General features: G+C 40.8%; 1 protein-coding gene across 3 annotated transcripts in view; it reads left to right on the forward strand.

Annotated features, from left to right (window-relative positions):
• Positions 1-23,559, forward strand: part of c9orf72 (C9orf72-SMCR8 complex subunit) — a 58,562-nt gene that overhangs the window by 25,024 nt on the left and 9,979 nt on the right. For 2 of the 3 annotated variants that reach the window (XM_078394863.1, XM_078394867.1), the window contains exons 5-9: positions 4,821-4,893; positions 12,683-12,799; positions 18,577-18,812; positions 18,914-18,971; positions 20,435-20,544. In XM_078394863.1, the coding sequence (XP_078250989.1) occupies positions 4,821-4,893; positions 12,683-12,799; positions 18,577-18,812; positions 18,914-18,971; positions 20,435-20,544 (594 nt within the window). The remainder of the gene's footprint in view (positions 1-4,820; positions 4,894-12,682; positions 12,800-18,576; positions 18,813-18,913; positions 18,972-20,434; positions 20,545-23,559) is intronic. The other variant, XM_078394869.1, reaches the window with a different exon arrangement.

Here is a 23,559-nt window from a genome sequence, read left to right on the forward strand (position 1 = left end):
TGCCTCTAATGTGTCCAATCCCCTAATTATCTTATATGTTTCAATAAGATCCCCCCTCATCCTTCTAAATTCCAGTGTATACAAGCCCAATCGCTCCAGCCTTTCAACATACGACAGTCCCGCCATTCCGGGAATTAATCTAGTGAACCTACGCTGCACGCCCTCCATAGCAAGAATATCCTTCCTCAAATTTGGAGACCAAAACTGCACACAGTACTCCAGGTGCGGTCTCACCAGGGCCCGGTACAACTGTAGAAGGACCTCTTTGCTCCTATACTCAACTCCTCTTGTTACGAAGGCCAACATTCCATTGGCTTTCTTCACTGCCTGCTGAACCTGCATGCTTCCTTTCATTGACTGATGCACTAGGACACCCAGATCTCGTTGAACTCCCCCTCCTCCTAACTTGACACCATTCAGATAATAATCTGCCTTTCTATTCTTACTTCCAAAGTGAATAACCTCACACTTATCTACATTAAACTGCATCTGCCATGTATCCGCCCACTCACACAACCTGTCCAGGTCACCCTGCAGCCTTATTGCATCTTCCTCACAATTCACACTACCCCCCAACTTAGTATCATCTGCAAATTTGCTAATGGTACTTTTAATCCCTTCGTCTAAGTCATTAATGTATATCGTAAATAGCTGGGGTCCCAGCACCGAACCTTGCGGTACCCCACTGGTCACTGCCTGCCATTCCGAAAGGGACCCATTTATCCCCACTCTTTGCTTTCTGTCTGTTAACCAATTTTCTATCCATGTCAGTACCCTACCCCCAATACCATGTGCCCTAATTTTGCCCACTAATCTCCTATGTGGGACCTTGTCGAAGGCTTTCTGAAAGTCGAGGTACACCACATCCACTGACTCTCCCTTGTCAATTTTCCTAGTTACATCCTCAAAAAATTCCAGTTGGGATGCTTCTTCCAGGCAGCATCCTAGTGAATCTCTTCTGCATTCTATCACGACTAAATAATGTAGTATGTCGACAGAATGGTGTACACAAGTGCAGTCAACCACTGTTGAAACGTGTTGCCCAATGCTTGAAGGCTTTGCCCAACGCTTGAAGGCAAGCGTATCCAAGGCCTTTTTTTTGCTACTTTACCCACGTGCCTATATTCTCAGGAAGCTATGGACTTGCACTCGAGGTCGCTCTGTACATCAATGCTCCTAATTAATGCCCATATCCCTTTAAACCCCTCCTATCCATGTACCTGTCCAAATGTCTTTTAAATAATGCAGCACTTTCTTTAACTACCTCCTCTGGCAGCTCGTTCCATATACCGACCATCCTTTGCGTGAAAAAGTTACCCCTTAGATTCTTATATAATTTTTTCCCATTTGATGGTTGGTCATAACTTGGACAAGTGAAGATAGTTGTTGTAGGTCCATCACATCTTAAACCTATGCCCTCTGGTTCTCGATTTCCCCACTCCGGGCAAGAGACTATGCGTCCACCCGATCTATTCCTCTCGTGATTTTATACATCTCCATAAGATCACCCCTCATCTGCCTGTGCTCCAAGGAGTGGTTGAGTAGGCGGGAACTCTATTCCTCGGAGCACAGGAGGAGGAGGAGTGATCTTATGAAGGTGTATAAAATCACGGGAGGAATAGATCGGGTGGACGCATGTGTACACAAACTTTAGTTTTAGTTTAGAGATATAGCGTGGAAACAGGCCCTTCAGCCCACAGAGACCGTGCCGACCAGCGTTCACTCCGTACACTTGTTCTATCCTACACATAGAGACAATTTACAAAAGCCAGTTAACCTGCACGTCTTTGGAATGAAGGAGGAAACCAGAGCCCCCGGAGAAAACCCACGCGGTCCACGAACGTGCAAACTCCACACAGACAGCATAGTCAGGATCGAACCCAGATCTCTGACGCTGTAAGGCAGCAACTCTACCACTGTGCCGACCCAAACTTTGAATATTCTTTTAGTTCCCTCAACATCCAAGGTTCCCTAATCTTGTCATCTTTGCCTTTCATCTTTATAAAGCACAAAGGACAGGATCGGGCCTTCCGGGCCAGAATGTTTGTGCTGAACATGATGCCTAGCTAAACCGATCTCATCTGCCTTGACATGATCTATATCCCTCTATTCCATGCACTCTAATGTGTTTATCTAAAAGCCTCTTAAACAAAACTATTGTATCTGTCTCCACCACTGCCCATGGCAATGCCTACCAGGTTCCCACCACTCACTGTGTAAAACAAAAACTTCCCCCTCTCACCTTGTAGCTATGCCCTCTAGTGTTGGACATTTCCAATGAGGGGAAAAAAGGTTCTGACTGTCTGTCCTATCTATGCTTCATAATTTTATATACAAGCCTCCCCTCAACTTCAAGTTCCAGAGAAAACAATTCAAGTATATCCAATGAGATCATGCCTCATGCTTCCGAATGCAATACTGCAAATGTGGCCTAACGAAAGTCCAATAGAGCTGCATTATAACTTCCTGACTTCCATATTCAATGCCCCTAGCAATGAAGGCAAGCGTACCATATGCCTTCTTTACCACCCCATCTACTTGTGCTGCCACCTTTCGTGAGCTATGAACTTGGACTCCAAGATGCCTCTGCATATCAATGCTCTTAAGAGTCTTGCCATTTACCTTATGCTTTTCTTACATTAAACCTTGCAAAGTGCTGCACCTCACATTTGCTCTGGTTAAACTCCATCTGCCATTTACCATCCATTTCTGACAGCAGTCCTCACGATCTGTAATTCCTCCAATTTCAGTGCTATCAACAAACTCGTTCAAGAACCCATCTACTTTCCAGCACAGATCCCTGTGGAAATCTGCCTTTCACCATAACCCTCTGTGTTCTATGAATGAGCCAGTTATAAATCCATGAATGTCCATTAATGTTTTAATTTGGCAGAAAAGGGCAGCGTAGAGGTAGAGCTGCTGCCATGCAGCGCCAGAGACCTGGGTTTGATCTTGACTATGGGTGCTGTCTGTATGGAGTTTGTACGTTCTCACAGTGTCCAAGTGGGTTTTCTCTGGGCACTCCCATTTCTACACTCCACAGATGTACAGGTTTGTAGGTTAATTGACTTCAGTAAAGATTCATAAATTGTCCCTAGTGTGTAAGATTGTGTTAGGGGTTATCATTTGTCGATGTGGACCGAAAGGCCTGTTTCGAAACATTGTGTTTCTAATATCTAAATTTTAATCCCATACATTCCATTACCATAATAGACTGGTCCTGAACCCCCTGCTAACCTTTTCAAAAGACATTCACTTGTCAAAGGTCGTTTATCCCACATACATTTGCTCCCAATCTACTTCTAGTAGGTCCTTTCTTGCGTTGTTAAAATCAACCTTGCTCCAATTTGGGTTTAACTTTATGTGACGTAATCCATCCAGATTTATTCGTGAAGTTAAGTATCTGTTACTAATGAAATTATCAAAGATCATGAACCTCTACAATACAATACAAGGGCAGCACAGTGGCGCAGCGGTAGAGTTGCTGCCTTACAGCGAATGCAGCGCCAGAGACTCAGGTTCAATCCTGACTACGGGCGCCGTCTGTACGGAGTTTGTACGTTCTCCCCGTGACCTGCGTGGGTTTTCTCCGAGATATTCGGTTTACTCCCACACTCCAAAGGCGTACAGGTATGTAGGTTAATTGACTGGGTAAATGTAAAAATTGTCCCTAGTGTGTGTAGGACAGTGTTAGTGTGCGGGGATCGCTGGGCGGCGCGGACTCGGTGGGCCGAAGGGCTTGTTTCCGCGCTGTATCTGTATCTAAATCAATACAATACAATACAATATATCTTTATTGTCATTGTACAGGGGTACAACGAGATTGGGAATGCGCCTCCCAATACGATGCAATAAATTAATTAGCTAGTCAGAATTAATTTAAACAACCCAATGAAACAAATTAGAACCGTTTTAAAACAGAATAAAGTGCAAGTAGATCTGTGCCGGTTCACTGTGCGATGTGACCATCTGGCTCAGCAGGACCGGTTCATAGCAGCTATGGCCCTGGGGATGAAGCTGTTCCTGAGTCTGGAGGTGCGGGCGTAGAAGGCCTTGTATCGCCTGCCCGATGGTAGAAGTTCGAACAACTGCAGGGGTGTGAAGAGTCTTTGTGGATGCTGGTGGCTTTTCTGAGGCATCATTAGCTATGCAAACGTGATTTTAAAATATTTTGTAGTTAATTGGCTTAAACAAAACCAACAGTCTGAAAATTTTTCAAAAACAATTACTCTGGTGCCCAAAAGTCTTAGCATTACAATCACAGAATCTCCTTTCTCATGCCCCAGGATTAAGGGACACCGCAATTGGCCTTAAAATGTTCTGCAATTCCAATGTTTAAAAATGTTGTGTTTTGGATTATTTGTACGTACTATGCAAGCAATAAAAATAAACACAAAGTTCTGGAGTAACTCAGCGGGCCAGGCAACATCTCTGGAAGACCTGGATGGACAATATATCAGGTTGGACCCTTCAGGAATGAAGGAATCCCGACACCAAAAGGTTGACTATCCATGTCTTCCTGAGATGCAGCCTGGCCTGCTCAGTTACTCTAGCACTTTGGTTTTTTTTGTAAATCAGCAACTGTAACTCTTTGTGTCTCGTATAAGTAATAAATCACATGTGGTAATGTAGTTGCATCAATTTTAATTAGGGTGAAAATATTTGTTGTTAAGTTGGACCAGTTTCTTTTATGTACAAATTATTCCATTTAATATGTTTAAATTTTTAAACGTTTTACCTACTTTTCATATTAAACATTAGTGTCATCAAGCATTAATCTCATGTATTTGCTTCTAATAACAAAAACTTGTGATTCGCAGGGCGATTAGTTCCCATCTGCAGACATGTGGATGTTCTGTGGTTGTTGGAAGCAATCCACTAAAAGTAAACAAGGTATTTCCGGCAATCAAAAACCATGGTTTTATCTCGGCACAATGAATGTGTTTTTTTGTATTTGTACTGTAAGCTATTTTTTTGTTTGTTAATTTTGTATTAAAGGAATTGTTCTATTCTAGATATCAGTTGTCAAATTAAAATTGACAATATGCTGTAGGTGAATATTACAATAAGTAGAGGTTTTCCATTTTAGGTTTTCTCACAAATGGAAGTTAACAGAATGATTATTCTCTCTATTCTTTCCATTGTAATTTCCAGTATTCGGTTTCCTTAACTATTTAGTTCATATTGTGTTTGCTTGATTCATCGGAAATACTCAAAATCAAGGTAGTAAAAGAGTATTTTTAACGCATCTCCGCTAATTAATATTCGATAAAATATAAATTGAAGTGAATATTTATATCAAGTATAATATGTAACATTGAATTAAAGTATTCACATGATTGGTAAATGAGAATATGATCATTGCAGAGTTGGCTTTATAAATAATTTGGCTGGCATATAAACTTGGATTGTCTTCTCTGAAGTGTCAGATGCTGGGGGGATACCTGATAGAAGTATATAATATTATGAGAGTCAGAACATTTTTCCCATGGTGGAACTGTCAAAGACTAGAGGGCATAGTTTTAAGGAGGCAGGAGCAAATTATTTTTTTTAAGTCAAATTTTTTTACACAGAGTGCTGGGTGCCTGAAATGCACTGCCAGGGATGGTGGGGAAAGAAGACATGATAGTGGCAGTTAAGAGGATTTTGGGTGGACACATGGAAATCCATGGAATGAAGGGATATGGATCTTGTGTGGCCAGAGGAGATTAGTTTACCTTGTCATCCATCGCGTTTGGCACGGATATTGTGATAAGTTTATGTGCTGTATGTTAATTCTTCAGGGAATCACGTTAGTTGGCAATAAAGTTTCGATTGCCACAGCATCACTTCAGGAGTTATGCAAGAGTTTGCAAGATAAAATTTGCTGCTTCTATAATACATTTCTAGAATACATTGAAATCCTTTCCTTATTTATTCAAAATGATTAGCTGAAAGCAATTATGCTATTCAATATGGAGTGGATAGGTTACAGGGAAAAGTATTGGGGGAGTGGGAATGCATTGTGGCCTCCTACATCCTAAGGAAATATGTTAAATAGATGCAGCAGATAATTTAAATTAAGGATCTTTAAATGAAAAGTGGCCATCTTTATGCTTTACCTCCATGAGAGATGAATCAAATCTCTTTGCATTAGATGATATCATGTTGCTGTTACATCAGTAATCCTGTGAATAGTTGTGCACAATAAGTACACAGGAAACCCTTGTTATTATGGACCCCAATATAACGGATTTCGGTTGTAGCGGATGGACCTACCAACCTTCACTGCCAGGCCAGGCTGCCGATGCCCGCCGCTGTCTGCACAGCCTCGGACGCTTCCAAGCCACACCACCTGCCCACTCAGCATCCTCGGTTTCTTCCCTGCCGTGCATGCTGCCACTGTCACCGCTGGCCCTTACTTGCACTCCAGCCACCTGCCAGCCACGACCAATGCCTCCACCAATCCTTGCCTCTCCCCCGGCAATCACCAGGCCGGGGCCGTCAACTCAATTAGATTCCAGACCAAGTTCTAGAGTATGAAGAAGAGTCTTGACCTGAAACGTCACCTATCCATGTTCTCCAGGGACACTGCCTGACCTGCTGAATTACTCCCGCACTTTGTAACCAGCATCTGCAGTTCTTTGTTTCAACTGCTTATACAATGATAACTCCATTACTTGGTAATTCTTTACTCAGTTATAGTGGACAGTCAGCAATAACAGACACCATGGTCCATTGGTGTCCCCCTAAGGTACTTCATAATGAGGGTTTACTGTATTATCGTTTGTTATTCTCACATAATCTCTGACCAATTTTATTTACATAATGATGGAATATACATATTTTGTATCAATGGAATATTGCATGAAATTTTTATTTCAAATCTTTTACTTAGAGAAGAATGAAAGAGTCCATTTTTTAAGTTACATTGTAAAATTGTGCAGACTTTAAGACTATTGAATGGAAACTTCACAGAAAACCTTTTACAGTAGAATTAATACACCACATAAGTAGCAAAATTAATTACATTGTATTAGTCCCTGTATAAAAAAAGTTTAAAAATTCCTTTTCTGGAATGAAAAATTTAAATCTGAATGAACGAGGCTTTAATGTGGGTTGACAATAAAGGTGAAAGTGTTCAGACTCGAGAACGAAATAGATAAACGCGTGAGAAAAGTGGTCAGTGGAATTTAATCTATCAAAATGTGGGATTTAATTTCTCAAAATGTGGAAAATAACCTATGAAAATGTGAAGTTTTGCTTTGACTAGGTGCTTTATGCAATATAGGAGAGAATGTTGAGTATAGGAAGATGCTATGGAACCTGTACTCAATATATACTTAGTGTATAGGAAAGAACTGCAAATGCTAGTTTAAATTGGTAGACACAAAATGCTGGAGTAACTCATTTGGACAGGCAGCATCTCTGGAGAGAAGGAATGGATGATGTTTTGGTTCAAGACCCTTCTTCAGACTCTAATGGGTGACGTTTCAGGTCGAGACCCTTCTTCAGATTTAATGTATGTGCGCAGAGTTTGTAAAAATAGCATAACGGAACAAAAAGATAGGTAAAAAAACATGGGATGGCTTCCTTTATCAGCCAAGGTGTGAGAACATAAAAGCTGGGAAGTTGTGTGTGTAGTTATACCACAGCTAGAGCACCAAGTATAGTTCTATTAAACCACCTTGCAGAAAGTTTACATGGAGAGTGTGCAGGTGAGATATACAAAGTAATTGTCAAGGATTGAAAATCGTAGCTATATAAGGAATATTATAGGTTAGAGTAGTTTTACCTCGAACACAGAATGCCAAGGAGAGTTTTTATTGAGGGGCCTAATTAGAAAAAATTAGGAAGGACATATTTCACTTATCAGGTAGATCAGCAACCCGGGGACACATTGTATGGTTAGAGGGATAATGAGAAACAAATTCTCAAAGGTGGTGTGAGTCTGAAACTTGTCGGAAAGTTTGCGAGAGGCAAAGTATTCTTAAAGTATTTGTATGTGTTCTTGAAGACTCATGATTGCAAGGCTGTCGGTCTGGTGCTGAAAGGCATGGTAGTTGTTTAGACGTAGTTAGACACAAAGTGCTGGAGCATCTCTGGAGCAAAAGGATGGATCATGTTTCGGGTCAGGGCCTTTCTTCAGACTGAAAGTATGGGGTGGGATGAAGAGCCTCATATTCCGCTCGGATAGCTGACAACTCGGCAATATGAATATTGAATTCTCTAATTTTAACTAACTTCTACTTATACTCCCCTTCCCCTTACCCCCTTCCTCCACTAGTTGTTTTACCTTCTTCACTAGTTCTTGGGGGCAGGGTATTGACATGGAGAGAGAACTGGTTGGCAGACAGGAAGCAAAGAGTTGGAATTAACGGGTCCTTTTCAGAATGGCAGGCAGTGACTAGTGGGGCGCCGCAAGGCTCGGTGCTGGGACCCCAGTTATTTACAATATATTAACGATTTAGACGAGGGAATTGGATAGGTTGGGTGAGTAGGCAGATGCAGTATAATATGGATATAAATGTGAGATTATCCACTTTGGTGGCAAGAACGAAGGCAGATTATTATCTGAATGGTGCCAGATGAGGAAAAGGGGAGGTGCAACGAAACCTGGGTGTGCTTGCACATCAGTCACTGAAAGTAAGCATGCAGGTACAGCAGGCAGTGCAGAAAGCTAATGGCATGTTGGCCTTCATTGCGAGAGGATTTAAGTTTAGGAGCAAGGTCCTACTGCAGTTGAACAGGGCCCTGATGAGACCCCACCTGGAATATTGTGTGCAATTCTGGTCTCCTAATTTGAGGAACGACATTATTGCTATTGAGGAAGTGCAGCATAGGTTCACCAAATTAATTCCCGGATGGCAGGACTGACATATGATGAAAGAATGGGTCGACTGGACTTGGATTCACTGGAATTTAGAAGGATGAGAGGGGATCTTATAGAAACATAAAATTCTTAAGGGATTGGACAGACTAGATGCAAGAAAAATGTGCCTGATGTTGGGGGAGTCCAGAACCAGGGGTCACAGTTTAAGAATAAGGGGTAGGCTATTTATGACTGAGATGAGGAAAAACTTTTTCACCCAGAGTTGTGAATCTGTGGTATTCTCTGCCACAGAAGGCAGTGGAGGCCAATTATCTGGATGTTTTCAAGAGAGTGTTAGATTTTGCTCTTAGGGCTAACGGAATCAAGGGATATGTAGAAAAAGCAGGATCATATTGAATGGTGGTGCTGGCTCAAAGGGCCGAATGGCCTACTCCTGCACCTATTTTTCTATGTTTCTATCCTTCTCCATATTGTTTCCCTCTTGAGATCACACCTTCCCAAGCCAACAATGGACCTACCAGGACACCACCCTGTCTGAGGTCATTTGTGGCTGGCCCTGATTGGTCCTGGTCTTTTCTCACCTCCAGCTCTTCAGCACCACACACCCCTTTCAGTCTGAAGAAGAGCCCTGTCCCAAAACATCACACATTCTTTTTTCTCCAGAGATGCTGTTTGGCCCTTGAAGGTGGTGCCACAGGTAAATGGGGTGGTCAAAAAGGCTTTTGGCACATTGGCCATCAGTCAGAGTGTTGAGTATGGAAGTCGGGATGTTATGTTGCAGATATATAAGATAATGGTGAGGCTGCATTTAGAGTATTGTGTTCATTTCTGGGCACTGTTATAGGAAAGATGTTGTTAGTTGGAAAGGGTACAGAGAAGATATACAAGGATTTTGCCAGGACTCGAGATTCTGAGCTATAGGGAGAGTTTGAGTAGGCTGGGACTTTATTCGCTGGAGAGAAGGAGGATGTGGAGTGATCTTATAGAGGTTTATAAAATCATGAGAGGAATTGATCGGGTAGACACGCAGAATCTCTTGCCCAGAGAAGGGAATCGAGAACCAGAGGGCATAGGTTTAAGGTAAAGGGGGAAAGATTTTATATGAAATTTTGGGGTAACTTATTCACACAAAGGGTGGTGGACGCATGGAACGTGTTGTCGGAGGAGGTAGTTGAGGCAGGGACTATTGCATCATTTAAGAAGCAATTAGACAGGTACATGGATAGGACACGTTTAGAGGGTTTAGATATGGGCCAAACACAGGCAAGTGGGACTAGTGTAGATGGGAAATGTTGGTATGTGTGGGCAAATTGGACCGAAGGGCCTGTTTCCACGCTGCAAGACTCTATGACCCGCTGAGTTACTATAGCACTTTGTGTCTAACTTTGGTATAAACCTGCATCTGCAGTTTTTTTGTTTCTACATGGTACCTATTTCCTTTAGTTTAGTTTAGAGATGGGCTTTAGTTTAGTTTTCACAGGTGGAAACAGGCTCTTCGGCCCACCGAGTCTACGCCATCCAGCGGTACATTGTTCTATCCTGCACACATATAGTAATTTACAGAAGCCAATTAACCTACAAACCTGCACGTCTTTGGAAAGTAGGAGGAAACTGGAGCACCCAGAGAAAACCCATGCAGTCACAGGGAGATGGTACAAACTCCGTACAGACAGCATCTGTCATCAGGATTTAAGCCGGGTCTCTGGTGCTGTAAGGCAGCATCTCTACAGCTGTGCACTGTGTTGCCCCTGCTGCGCCACTATGCCACACCTACTTTTTTGACTGGCAAAGACAGAATGAATCACCCCTTTGTGTGATACATTTTCTAATTCAATGTTAATTTTTGGTGTTTGAAAGTTGGCTTGGCAACATGTAAGTTTTAAAAAGCTCCAATGTTTTCTGGCTAGTAAATTGGGATCCATCACAAAGTAATAACTTCAGGTATTAATTCTCCAAGATGATGCAATGGCAGTGTTTGTGGAGGAACAGACAACCACTCCCTGATTTCTGTGCTCAAACTCGAACCTTGCCAACCCTGAGGAAGATAAATAATGGTAACCTCTGTCAGCCTTTCAATTATTTCTGAAGGCAAGGCTGCACAGCGGCATAGAAAGCTTCACAGCTCAGAGACCCGGGTTCAGTTCTGATCTTTTATGTTGTCTGTGTGCAGTTCACACATTCTTTCATGACACAATGTTGGTTCCTCCAGGGTGGCACCATGTTTCAGCCAACGGAGCTGCTGACTCACAGCGAGAGAGATCTGGGTTGGATCCTGTCCTGGGATACTGTCTGTGGAGTTTGCACATTCTCTCTGTGGTTGTGTGGGTTTCCTCTGGATGCTCGGGTTTCCTCCCACATCCCAAAGATATGTGGGGTTGTAGGTTAATTGGGTTCTGTAAAACCGAGTGTGTAAGGACCACTGTGTGCAGAGAAAGTGAGATAATAGAGAAAGTGTCTATGTTCGGCGTGGTCACATTGGGCCGAAGAGCCTGTTCCACGCTGTATCTCTAAACTAAAAGGTGATCAGTTTTTTCTCTCATTCCAAAGATGTCTGGGTTGGTAGGTTAAATTGTCCACTGTAAATTGCATCTGTGTTGATGTGTGGTAGAATTTGGGGGGAGTTGAAAGAAATGTGGGAAGAATTTTTTTTAAATAGGATTAAAATAGAATTAATTCAAAATGCTTGGTTGTGGGTCGGTATGGACTCAATGAGCCGTTAGGCCTGTTTCAGTGTTGTATCTCTGTTATTTTTTCTGGTTGGCAGGTAATGAGTGGTGAGCCACACATATTTGTGCTGTGATCTCAACACCTCTTTATATGAAATGACTTTGAAGGTTCTGAAGGTATGGTTGCTGAATTTACCGTTGGCACATAGAGTCATGGAGTCTTACATGGTGGAAACATGTCCCATCTACACTAGTCCCACCTCCCTGCATATGGCCCATATCTCTAAACCTGTCCTATCCATGTACCTGTCTAAATGTTTCTTAAATGTTGCGATAGTGCCTGCTAGATATGGAAGAAAATAAATTATGAATGAGGCTAGGTTTGATAAAATAGGAAAATATGTAAATGTCCATTTGGCAGAAAATGTGGGAAACTGCGAATATAAATGGTGAACAATTACCGAACTCTGAGATGCAGAGCAATCTAAATGTCCTGATGTGCAATATACAAAAAGCTAGTGTGTTTTTACAGTTAATAATTGGAAAAAATAATAGAACTTGTTAATTTTCTAAGAATTAGGAGATGGCTACAGGTGTCAGAAGGTTAGGCTTAGGTTTTTGGGCCAATAGTAAATACACATCGGGAATATTGTGAATTGTCTTGTTTAGAATTTAAGGAAGTTCATGCTTTGGAAGCAGTTCGAGAAAAGATTTATATCAGCTAGAATGAGTGGGTTGTCTTCCAAGGAGAAGTTGGATAGTCTAGGTTTGTATCTATTAAAGTTGAATGGAGAGAGAGGACAGGTTCTGGAGATATCTTGTCAGGGATATATGAAGAGGATGGTTCCTCTTGTGGGAGAATCTAGAACTAGGTGTCAGTATCTAAATGTAAGGAATTACCCTCAAATAACAGAAATGAAGCAACATTCGTTTAGGGGTTTATGAATCTTTATAACTCCTCAAAGAACAGGAGAAGCCAGGCCTTTGAGCATAAGCAGATTATTGTTAATCAAGGGAATGATAGCTTCTGCTGAACAGATAAATGAGGGAATGGAGTAGCAATCCAGGGATGAAGGAGCAATCAGATCAGCCATAATTTTATTAAATGCCAGAGCTGATTGGAGGGGCTAAATGGATTACTGCTGTTAATTCATTTATTTGTGCATTATCATATGAGCTTATAAATATTTCTGTACATTGACAGATGGTTCGCACGCTGTGCCTTTTCTTGACTCCAACGGAACGGAAGTGCTCACGACATGCTAATACTAGTGGTTCTTTCAAATATAATTCGGGACTCTTTGTTCAGGGCCTTTTAAAGGTACGATTGTTTCCACAGAACATCTGTTGCTTTCCATCAATTTTGCTGCTTTCCCAAATTTAATTATTTTATCAACTCTGTTTTATTGTTGGTGACTATGCTTATAAAACAGGTAGGTCTGTTCTGCATATCAGATTATTTATTCTGGCTTTGGGGCAGCACAGTGTAGAGTTGCTGTCTTACAATGCCAGAGATCTGGGTTTGATCCTGACTACGGGTGCTGTCTGTACGGAGTTTGTACGTTCTCCTTGTGACCACGTGGGTTTTCTCTGGTTTCCTCCCACATTCCAAAGGGCAGGTTTGTAGGTTAATTTGCTTCTTTAAATTCTATCCTAGTGTCTAGGATAGAACTGGTGTATGCGTGATCCTGGTCGGCGCAGACTCAGTGGGCCGAAGGGCCTGTTTCCACGCTGTATCTCTAAACTAAACTGAAGAGCTACACTTGGTGTGAGGGAATTGATTTTCGTGATTTTATGAGCAGGTGTTACTCCATACATCAATGTGTTGATGCATTTTGATTTTAATCTCTTAATTAAAATACATTGTTTAATGTTTCTCCATACCAATGCCTGATTGTAGTAGAACATGTTGCATATGCAATATTATAGTGCTAACAGGGACCAAACGTAGTTGGCACAGGTCTTCTGTACTCAGCTGAATTAAACATTAAATAATCTGAATTAAAATACTCTTCATGAGATCTTTTTTCTTCGGCCCCGTCTCTTGACTTGAATCTAATATTAGATCATTTCTGGGAATTTATTTTTGAGCACTGGTAAAGAGTGGATTGGGGATGAGATTAATGAAGCAGAAATGTGACTTTTTAAAATAAATGAATTCATCTCCCTTAATGATCAATTGTATTTGTTTTATATATGTGATTAAAGTGGTTTAGAAGGATATGGGCCGAATGGGCAGGTAGGACTAGTGGCATGGAGCATGTTTGTCGGTGTGGACAAATTGAGCCAAAGAGCCAACTTCCATGCTGTATGACAATGACTATAAGGGAAAAATAGCATAATTTAATATTTAGCATTCTATTGATTGATTTTATTATCATTGTCAATAATTCCAAAACATAAATTGATTCAATAATCAAGATCACCCTGTGTAGTTAATGTAAATAAATAGTTGCAGCAGCGATCAGATCTGTGACATTGGGCCTAGCTCTGAGGTATAGTGGGAGAGGGTGAAGACAAGCAGAGCCATAGTGATAGGTGACTTGTTAGTTAGGGGACAGACAAGTGATTCTGTGGTGGGTGATTGTGTTGCAGCAGTTGAGACTCCAGGATGGTATGTTCCTTATCTAGTGCCAGAGCTCAGGATATCTCTGAGCAGCTGCAGGTCAGGGGGACAAGGACAAGCCAGAAGTCACTGCGCACATTGGCAAAATGGCATTACTAGGAAAAGGGATGAGGTCCCACAGAGAGAATACAGGGAGCAGGCCAAAAGGTTTAAAAGGACTGAGGATAGTAATCTCTGGATTGCTCTCAGAGCCATGTGCTAATGAGGGTAAAAGCAGGACGATATTACAGGTGAATCGGTTGCAGAAGAGTAAAGGGCTGCACAGTGGCATAGCAATAGATTTGCTGCCTTACAGCGCCAGAGATCCAGGTTCGATCCTGACTATGGGTGCTGTTTGTGCGGAGTTTGTACGTTCGCCCCATGACTACATGGGTTTTCTCTGGGTGCTCTAGTTTCCCCCCACACTCCAAAGACTAACAGGTATGTAGGTTAATTGGCTTCAGTAAAGATTGTAAATTCTCTCTAGTGTGTAGGATAGTGCTAATATACGAGGATTGCTTGTCGGCATGGACTCAATAGGTCGAAGGGCCAGTTTCCACGCGGTATATCTAAATTAAACTAAACTAAAATTGGTGCAGGGGCAGGGATTCAGATTTTTGGACCATTTGGAGTACAATGTTCAGTTTTGATCACCCTCCTTTAGTAAGGATGTCATTAAGCTGGAAAGAGTGCAGAGAAGATTTACGAGGATGTTGCCAGGACTCAAGGGCCTCAATTATAGGGAAAGGTTGGGCAGGCTATGACTTTATTCTTTGGAAAGTAGGAGGCGGAAGGGTGCACTTAGAGAGGTATAAAAAATCAAGAGGGTAGAGAATTGGGTAAATGCAGTGTCTTTTACCCAGGGTAGGGGAATGATGAAGCAAAGGACACAGGTTTAAAGTAAGAGGGGAAAGATTTAATAGGAATCTGAGGGGCAACTTTTTCACACAGAGGGTGATGGGTATATGGAATGAGCTGCAGGAGGAAGTAGTTGAGGCAGAAACTATAACAACATTTAAAAGACATTTGGACAGGTACATGGATAGGAAACGTTTAGAGGGATATGGGCCAAATGTGGGCAGGTGGGACTAGTGTAGATGGGGCATGTTGGTCGGCATAGATGAGTTGGGCCGAAGGGCTTGTTTCCATGCTGTATAACTCTGATTCTATTTCTCTAAATAGGCATAATATAAAGATGGAACAGAATGCATACAGGTAGTTCTGCTATAACATTTTTCACAGTGTAAACTGGATATAACGTGATGGATGAATTGGAAAACACTATGTATTACAAGGGGCATATCTGGTATAAAACGATTGTGAACTGGTACCAAGTAGTAAGAAAAAACTGTTGTGCATGCAGTGTAGGAATACACAGCTGCTTTGAGAACTGTGCTGCAATATATTAAGATTTTGTTTGTTTATTTTTACCTTATTTCAATTTTTGTTTTGTATATCATAAGTGATTGACATAGATAATAAGAAGGTGTATAGGAAGCGGAATGCTAATCATACTGCTGAGTGTGGTAGGAAAAGGAAGACCTTTACTCTTGATGAAAAACCAATGGTCATCAAATGGTTTTGTAAGATCATAAGATCATAAGTGATAGGAGCAGAATTAGGCCATTCGGCCCATCAAGTCTACTCCACCATTCAATCATAACTGATTTATCTCTTCCTCCTAACCCCATTCTCCTGCCTACTCCCCATAATCTCTGCCACTCATACTAATCAAAAAAGTAATGAAAGTTTGAAAGTCCATGCGATATCATTCAAACTAGTTGGCTTAAGGAGTCTACACAATGCTAAGGGATAATGCTGGTAGGGATAAAAGAAAGTTGTCTTTCTGGCGCAAATGTAAGTACAAGTAAAACTCGCAAGGCTAAGCTGATGGATGGGACCGAGAGGTCTCTGAGGGTTGAAGGACAAACAAGGAAATATTCTGGGATACATTTTTTTGTCATTAATAGAAGACTTTGGCAATCTATGAAGACTTGAAAATAAAATCTGAAAATCTTGGTGGTTTGGTGCCTTTCAAACCCAGCAATGGCTGGTTTGCAGGATTTAAGAAACGCACAGTGTGAAATTATGTGAAGGACAAAGGTACTGAAAAAAACCCTTCCTCTTATTGTAATGAAATTAATTGACAAGGAAAGTTAAACTCTGGATCAGATATTTAATTTTGATTAATCTGATTTATTTTGGAAACAGATTAACCTCTGGGTCCTGTGTAGCAAAAACAATAAGCTCCTGGTTTCAAGGCAGCAAAGGTCTGTGATGTTAGAAACAAATGCTAGCAGATTTAAAGCTTAAGTGTATGATTGTGTATGACTCAGCCAATCCTTGTGCCTTGAAAGGCTTGATTAGGTCAAGTCTATGTATCTATTTCTAATCGAGCAATAGAGGTTTAATGAATGGACCATTTTTTTTCTGATCTCATTGAAATTTTTGAGTATTCAAATGTTACTACAAAAAGAAGATATAGACTGTAAAATTCTTCTCCTCATAGACAATGCACTGAGTCATCCACCTGGAATTGAAGAGCTGTCAGAACATATAAAAGTTCTAGTGTTGCCTCCGAAAGCCACCTGAAGATTGATAGATTCTTGATTAATAAGGGTGTTAGGGGTTATGGGCAGAAGGCAGGAGAATGGGGTTGAGAGGGAAAGCTAGGTCAGCCATGATTGAATGGCGGAGTAGACTTGATGGGCTGAATGGCCTAATTCTGCTCCTACAACTTATGAACTGATGAACCTCCCTCCCCGTGACCTGCGTGGGTTTTCTCCGAGATCTTCGGTTTCCTCCCACACTCCAAAGACGTACAGGTATGTAGGTTAATTGGCTGGGTAAATGTAAAAATTGTCCCTAGTGGGTGTAGGATAGTGTTAATGTACGGGGATCGCTGGGCGGCACGGACTTGGAGGGCCGAAAAGGCCTGTTTCCGGCTGTATATATATGATATGATATGATATATTACTTGGCAAAGGAATAATGGCAACATTCAAGGCTACTATCGGAGGCACATAGAAGGCTACTACAGGTGGCAAGGACAAATCAAGCAATGGTGAATTTTGAAAAAATCTTCACTGATAGAACAGCATAGACATCATTTTAGAGGCTTGGGGTTGATGTCACAAGGGATCGCTAACAGGGAATATGGTGTAAACGTATTCCAGATCTTATTGATAACTTTAAAGGTTTTGAACCACTAAAGGAATTTCCCCAATTAAGTGATCTGTCTGTGGCCTTGGCTAAGCAAGTCAGATTTGAAGAGGTGGTGCTGGACCATGTTGAAGAGTTGCTGGAGTCCAATGAAAAAGAACTTTATACTGAAGATCTGCATCAGTTTGGTTTATGACACTTCAGTAGCTTTTGCAGATGATGTTGATGATGTTTATTAAATGGTGCTTTGAGAGCTTTACACTTGTGTCTTCTGCCTTGCAAGAAATTGATAAAAGCAGCTGCCATAGTTTGAGGACAATGAATATAATGCTGAGTGCAGCACAAAAGTAATTTGTCCTGTAAAAGCTGCTCTTTCACCCCATTGTGAGCTACTCCATGAGAAAAGTTTATCAAAGCAGCAACAAATAGACTCATTCTTCAAGTGTCAAAACTGCAAAGAAGAAAAAACACAGCGACTGCAGCCATCTACATTCAATGCCTTGTTCATGACAGATCTCCAGCCCCATCAGCCAGTCCTTCATTGATATTTATGATCCACTACTCATTTGCCATAACTCTAAAATAATTTTATTTATTTCACTCATTTATTCAATGGTTCTTTAATTTTATGCAATGTGTCTTCATTTAAGGTAGAAAATACTCATGTTAATCACACTTTCATAGACTTAAAATCCTGCAGGAAAAATAATTTGGTAATTACGAGTCAGAAACATTCTAGCTTCTATCCCCCATTTCCCCATTGAAACAATTGTTTTAATAATTGTATTTTGTATAATGTGAGGTTTCTTTGAAGCACAACTATCACATTATTTGCAGAACTACCTGTATATTTGCATGTTATTTATTTTTAATAGAGCATTTTGAAAATATTAACATTTGTTTGAGTGCCTGGTGTCCTAATTCATGTAAGTGTTCCTATCTAAGGGGTAACTCCAAATATTGCAAAGAATATTTACAGCAATATTAGAGTTTGAGAATGAGAAAAGAACAAATTTGGTGCATAAGGCCTAACGATTTTAATTAAATGTGAATCATGACCAAATATTAACCCTCCAAATTGTAGTATTAACCCACAGGTTAGAAATAAAATATTTGTTCAAGTATTGAATAAGAATATAATTGTAACAATGGGACCTACGAACATTTGAATCAGTTCCAATTTTCAAGATATTTTCAATTGAATCAAAGCAACGACAGTAACATGAAATTGATATTTTAAAATTCAGTGCACCCAATATACCTTCAATCAATGGGATTTTAAATCACTGGATATTGATGCCTCTAATAACTACAAATATGAACCTTTTCAGGATGCTACTGGTAGTTTTGTGCTGCCTTATCGTCAGATTATGTATGCTCCATATCCAACCACGCACATTGATGTTGATGTTAACACAGTGAAGCAGATGGCCCCATGCCATGAACATATATATAACCAGCAGAATTATATGAGTATGGAACTCGTCACACTTCAAAAGACCGCATCAGAAGAAGTCGTAATTCCTGACACCATAATTCATATGGATGAAAGTTTTACCCCTAATCTGTATGTATTGAAATCAATTGTGTTTTTTGACAGATTGTTATTGTTTTGTCTACAACCTTGAATCCACATTTTCTAAATTACTTTTCATGAAATTCTCTCAGGAATATTTTCCAGGATGTGATGAATCGAGACACATTAGTCAAGTCATTTTTGGATCAGGTAAGATGTATTAGAATTAAGATGCCAGAGTTAACTGATCTGTGATTATAGGAAGATAGACACAAAAAGCTGGAGTAACTCAGCTGGGCAGGCAGCATTTCTGGAGAGAAGGAAAGGGTGACGTTTCAGGTCAAGACCCTTCTTCAGATTGTAGGAGATTTGTTAAGGGTTTAGTAATAGAAATAAATGCCTAGAATCTATGATGAAACTAGCCATTCCTTCTCAAATGACCCCCTCACCAGCTTCTTTCCCCTGCAACCACAGGAGATCACCTGCCCCTAAACCTCCTCCCTCATCCATCCAGTGAGGCCAGCAGCCATTCCAGGTCAGACAGAGTTTCACATGTACCTCTTCAAAGATAATTTACTGCATTTACTCCTGATGTGTCCTCCTTTGCATTAGCGAGACCAAGCATAGACTAGATAACTGTTTTGCTGAACACTTACAGTCTGTCCTCCAAGGTTGTTAGATTTCCCCATTGCTAACCATTTTAACTCTCTTTCCCATTCCCATACCAAGCTTTCTAGCCTTGGCCTTTTCCATTGCCACAATGAGAGCACATACAAACTGGAGGAACAGCACTGCATATTTTGCCTCGGTAGCTTACAATCCAACCGTATGAATTCTCCGATTTTAATTATCTCTCTCATTCCTGTGCCCCCCCCCCCCCCCAACCCAGTATAAATGCATTTCTTAGACTATCCTGCCCCTCTTTCCACCCTCCTCCCTCTCCCCCAGTCCCCTTCCATCTACATCCATCTTTAAATTTCACTCCTCTCCGTATCTGACACTCTTTTGGCTTCTCCTTTTCATCTCTAGGGTTTGTCACTTCACCCATCTGCCAATCAACCCCCCTCTCCTGTATCCATCTATCATTTGCCAGGCCCCCATCTCTTTACTAACTTTCTTCCCCCTACTACAATCAGTCTGAAGAAAAGTCCTAACCCAAAACTTCACCAATCCAGATGCCGTCTGACCCGTTGAGTTACTCCAACATCCTTGTGTTTTGCTTTTTTTGCTATTTAGTGAGGACATTTGACAAATTTCAAAATTCATTTTTAATATTTTCAGTTTGTTTTTGATATTTTGGCTTCCAATTTAGTCTTTTGTTTGCCCCCTCTTTCCATAAATGTTAATTTAAAAATATATCCTCATTTCTTTTTTCTCTGTTTCATTGTTGCTGGATGCCAGAGATCCCATTGGCAGTAGCTTATGTTGGAAAAAGTAAAGCCAACTCAAAGAGACTGCAAGGTCTTTGTGGACAGCTTGTGAGCACATTGCTTTGCTAGTAGTCTCACAATTTGGCCTATTATTGTTCTGCTATTTTTTCACAAAAAAATACATTTGTTGGAAAAGAATGAACATTATGACAAGATGCCATTTTCCAGCTCTGTGCATCAACTTTAATGTAAATTTTAAAATTTGTGCGGTTAAAATTATCAACAAAATTGCTTATTTTTCAGATATTTCAGCTCAAGTCTGGTTTGTCCCTCAGGAACGTTTTCTTGGCACAATTTCTTCTTGTACTTCACAGAAAAGCCCAGACAGTGATAAAATACATAGAAGATGAAACGTATGTCATATTTACCTTCTGTTTCCAATATTATTTTTAAACTTCCATACACTGCAGCATTAGAGAAATGGTTTTCTTTGTTTATATATTTTTCTTTGTAACTTCTTGCACGCTGAACTGCTTTAAATTAATTTTCGCTCCCTCATATTTCTAATCCCTTTTGTTGCTTTGCTTTTGCCTTTAATGGTCAAATTGATCATTATTAGTAGATTGTTGAGGGAAACAGGATGCCCAAATCTGTTTTCTCAATTAAGTTGAAAAGTTTAAGGATGTAATTCGAATATCACTGTACCTTCATTGGTACACGTGACAATAAAAGACCTTTGAAACATTTGTTGAGGAAGTCAACTGGTCTTGCCTCGCTTCTCTACATTTTTCTAAAAAGGAATGGCTACGAAATCCCAAATCTAGGAAAGATAAGAGTGTACATAAGGTCTGCTGTATGTAATGTGCCAAGTCCATGGGTTTTCTAGGCAATATCAGATTTATTTTGAAAACTTGTATTGTGTTCATTGAAAGGTTGTTAAACTTTTGCATTATAAAATCAGTACACCACTAACATTTCCCAGTGAGAAGGTGAAAACAAGAGCAGAAAGCAGAAGAGATTAACATAGAATAGTACTGCACAAGAATAGGCCCTGCGGTCAACAATATCTGTGCCGAGCATGATGCCAAGGCCATCACTTATCTACCTGCACATTACCCATATCCCTCCATTCCCTGCATATCTACACAGGTGCTCCTCAGCTTAGGATGGGGTTCTGTTCTGAGAAGCCCATCGCAAACCGAAAATATTGTAAGTCGAAATGCATTTAATACACGCGATCACATGGCCGGAAGCGAGCTGTGGCTCACTACAGGTCGCTGCCGTTTACACCATCGCAAAGTCGAAATATCACAAGTCGAAGCATCGTTAGCCATTGAACACTGTATTCCTATCCAAAAGTCTTTTAATTGCCACTAATGTATCTGTTTTAATCAACACCCCTGCCAGCAGATTCCAGGCACATACCACCCTCTGTTAAAACAAAACTTGCCCTGCACATCTCCTTTAAAGTTTGGCACTCATACAACTATGCTCTCTCGTATTTGATTTTTCAATCCTGGGGAAAAAATTCTGACTGTCGACCCTATCTATGCCTCTCATAATTTTATAATCTTCAATCAGGTCTCCCATGCAACCTTCAGTATTCCAAAGAAAACAATCTAGGTCTGTCCAACCTCTCCCTGTAACTAATACCCCCAATCCAGCCATCAATTTGGTAAACCTCCTCTGTACTTTTTCCAAAGCTTCCACATGCTTCTTCCAAATGCAGCCTAACCAAAATCCACTGCAGTCTATAATTCCTCAGCATTTCTTTGCACCCATTCTTAAACAGAGGCACAACATTAGCCACCCTCCAGTCATTCGGCACCTTACCCATACCTGATGATGATTCATAATTCTCAGTAAGGGCTACTGCAATTTCTTTTTTTAGCTTTCCACAGTGTTCTCGATTATATCTGATCAAGTCGTAATTAGGAATGTCCTCAAGACATCTCGATTTCCTACCACAAGTTTCTTAGTCTTCATGTTTTTCTCCACAGTAAAAACAGAGGAGAAATACTTATTGAAGTCCTTGCTCATCTCCTGCAGCTCCTCACATAGTCTTTCCCTTAATGTATTTATAACATATCTTTGGATTCTCCTTCACCTTATCTGCCAGAGCTATCTCTTGCCCCATTTTTGTCCTACTGATTTCCTTCTTAAGTAGTCTCCTCAGTTCCCCAATCTCCTCCAGGGATATGCTTAATCCCAGCTGTCTATATCTGGCCAGTGTCCTTCTTTTTCCTAACCAGAACCTCAATTCTCTCATCATCCAGACTTTCTTACTCCCACCTGCCTTGCCCTGTAATACTGACTGTCCTCAAGACACTTCCATTAACTGTCCCAAGTTCCTCAGTCTTGGTAAACACAAGAGAAATATTAATTCAGGACCTTGCCCATCTCCTGCAGCTGCACATAGAGATGCCCAATTTAGTTTCTGAAGGGTCCTATTCTCTCTAGTCACCCTCTTTCACTTACTGCACATAAAATATCTTTGAATTTTAATATATGCCAGAGCTATCTTTTTGCTATCCTGATTTCCTTCTTAAGTAAGCTCCTCAGTTCCATAACCTCCAGGGATACACTTGATCCCAGTTTCCAATACCAGTCCCATGCCTCCTTTTTCCTGACCAGAGCTTCCATTTCTCTCGTCATCCAAGCTTCCTTACTCCCACCTGCCTTGCCCTTCACTCTTAACAGGAACATGCATGCCCTAAACTCTTTTCACCACACTTTTAAAAGCATCTCACTTTCCGGATGTTCCTTTGCCTTCAAGTAACCTACTCCAATCAACTTGAGCGAGTTCCCATCTCATATTAGACAAGGAAGGGAAACCTAACTACTACTAGGTAATTATTGGAGAGAATTCTTCGGAATAGAATGTACTCCCATTTGGAAGAGATTGGGATAATTAGGAATAGCCAGCATGGCTTTGTACATGGCTGGTCATATCCTACTTACTGATTGAGATTTTTGAGGAGTGACGAAAGAGATTGATGAATGTAAGGCAGTGCATGCTGTATACATGGATTTTGTTAAGGCTTTTGATAAGATCCCTCGTAGGCTGATTCAGAAGATTAAATGGGATTCACAATGACTTAGTCGCATGGATTCAGAACTGGCTAATTCATAGAAGACAGAGGGTTGTGGTGGAAGGAAGATATTCTGGCTGGAGGTCTGTGACTAGTGGAGTTCTGCAAGGATATGTGCTGGGACTTGTGCTGTATGTGAAGAAAATAAATGACTTGGATGTAAATGTAGATGGGCTGGTGAGTAAGTTTGACACCAAAATTGGAGGAGCTACAGTTGTAAGAAGATACCACGGGATATAGATCAGCTGCAGAAATGGGCGGAGAAATGGTAGATGGAGTTTAACCTGAGCAAGTATGAATATATGATATATATACTGTGTGTGCGTGTGCGCATGT

This window comes from Rhinoraja longicauda, chromosome 3 (assembly GCF_053455715.1).
Source record: "Rhinoraja longicauda isolate Sanriku21f chromosome 3, sRhiLon1.1, whole genome shotgun sequence".
NCBI classification, from domain to species: domain Eukaryota; kingdom Metazoa; phylum Chordata; class Chondrichthyes; order Rajiformes; family Arhynchobatidae; genus Rhinoraja; species Rhinoraja longicauda.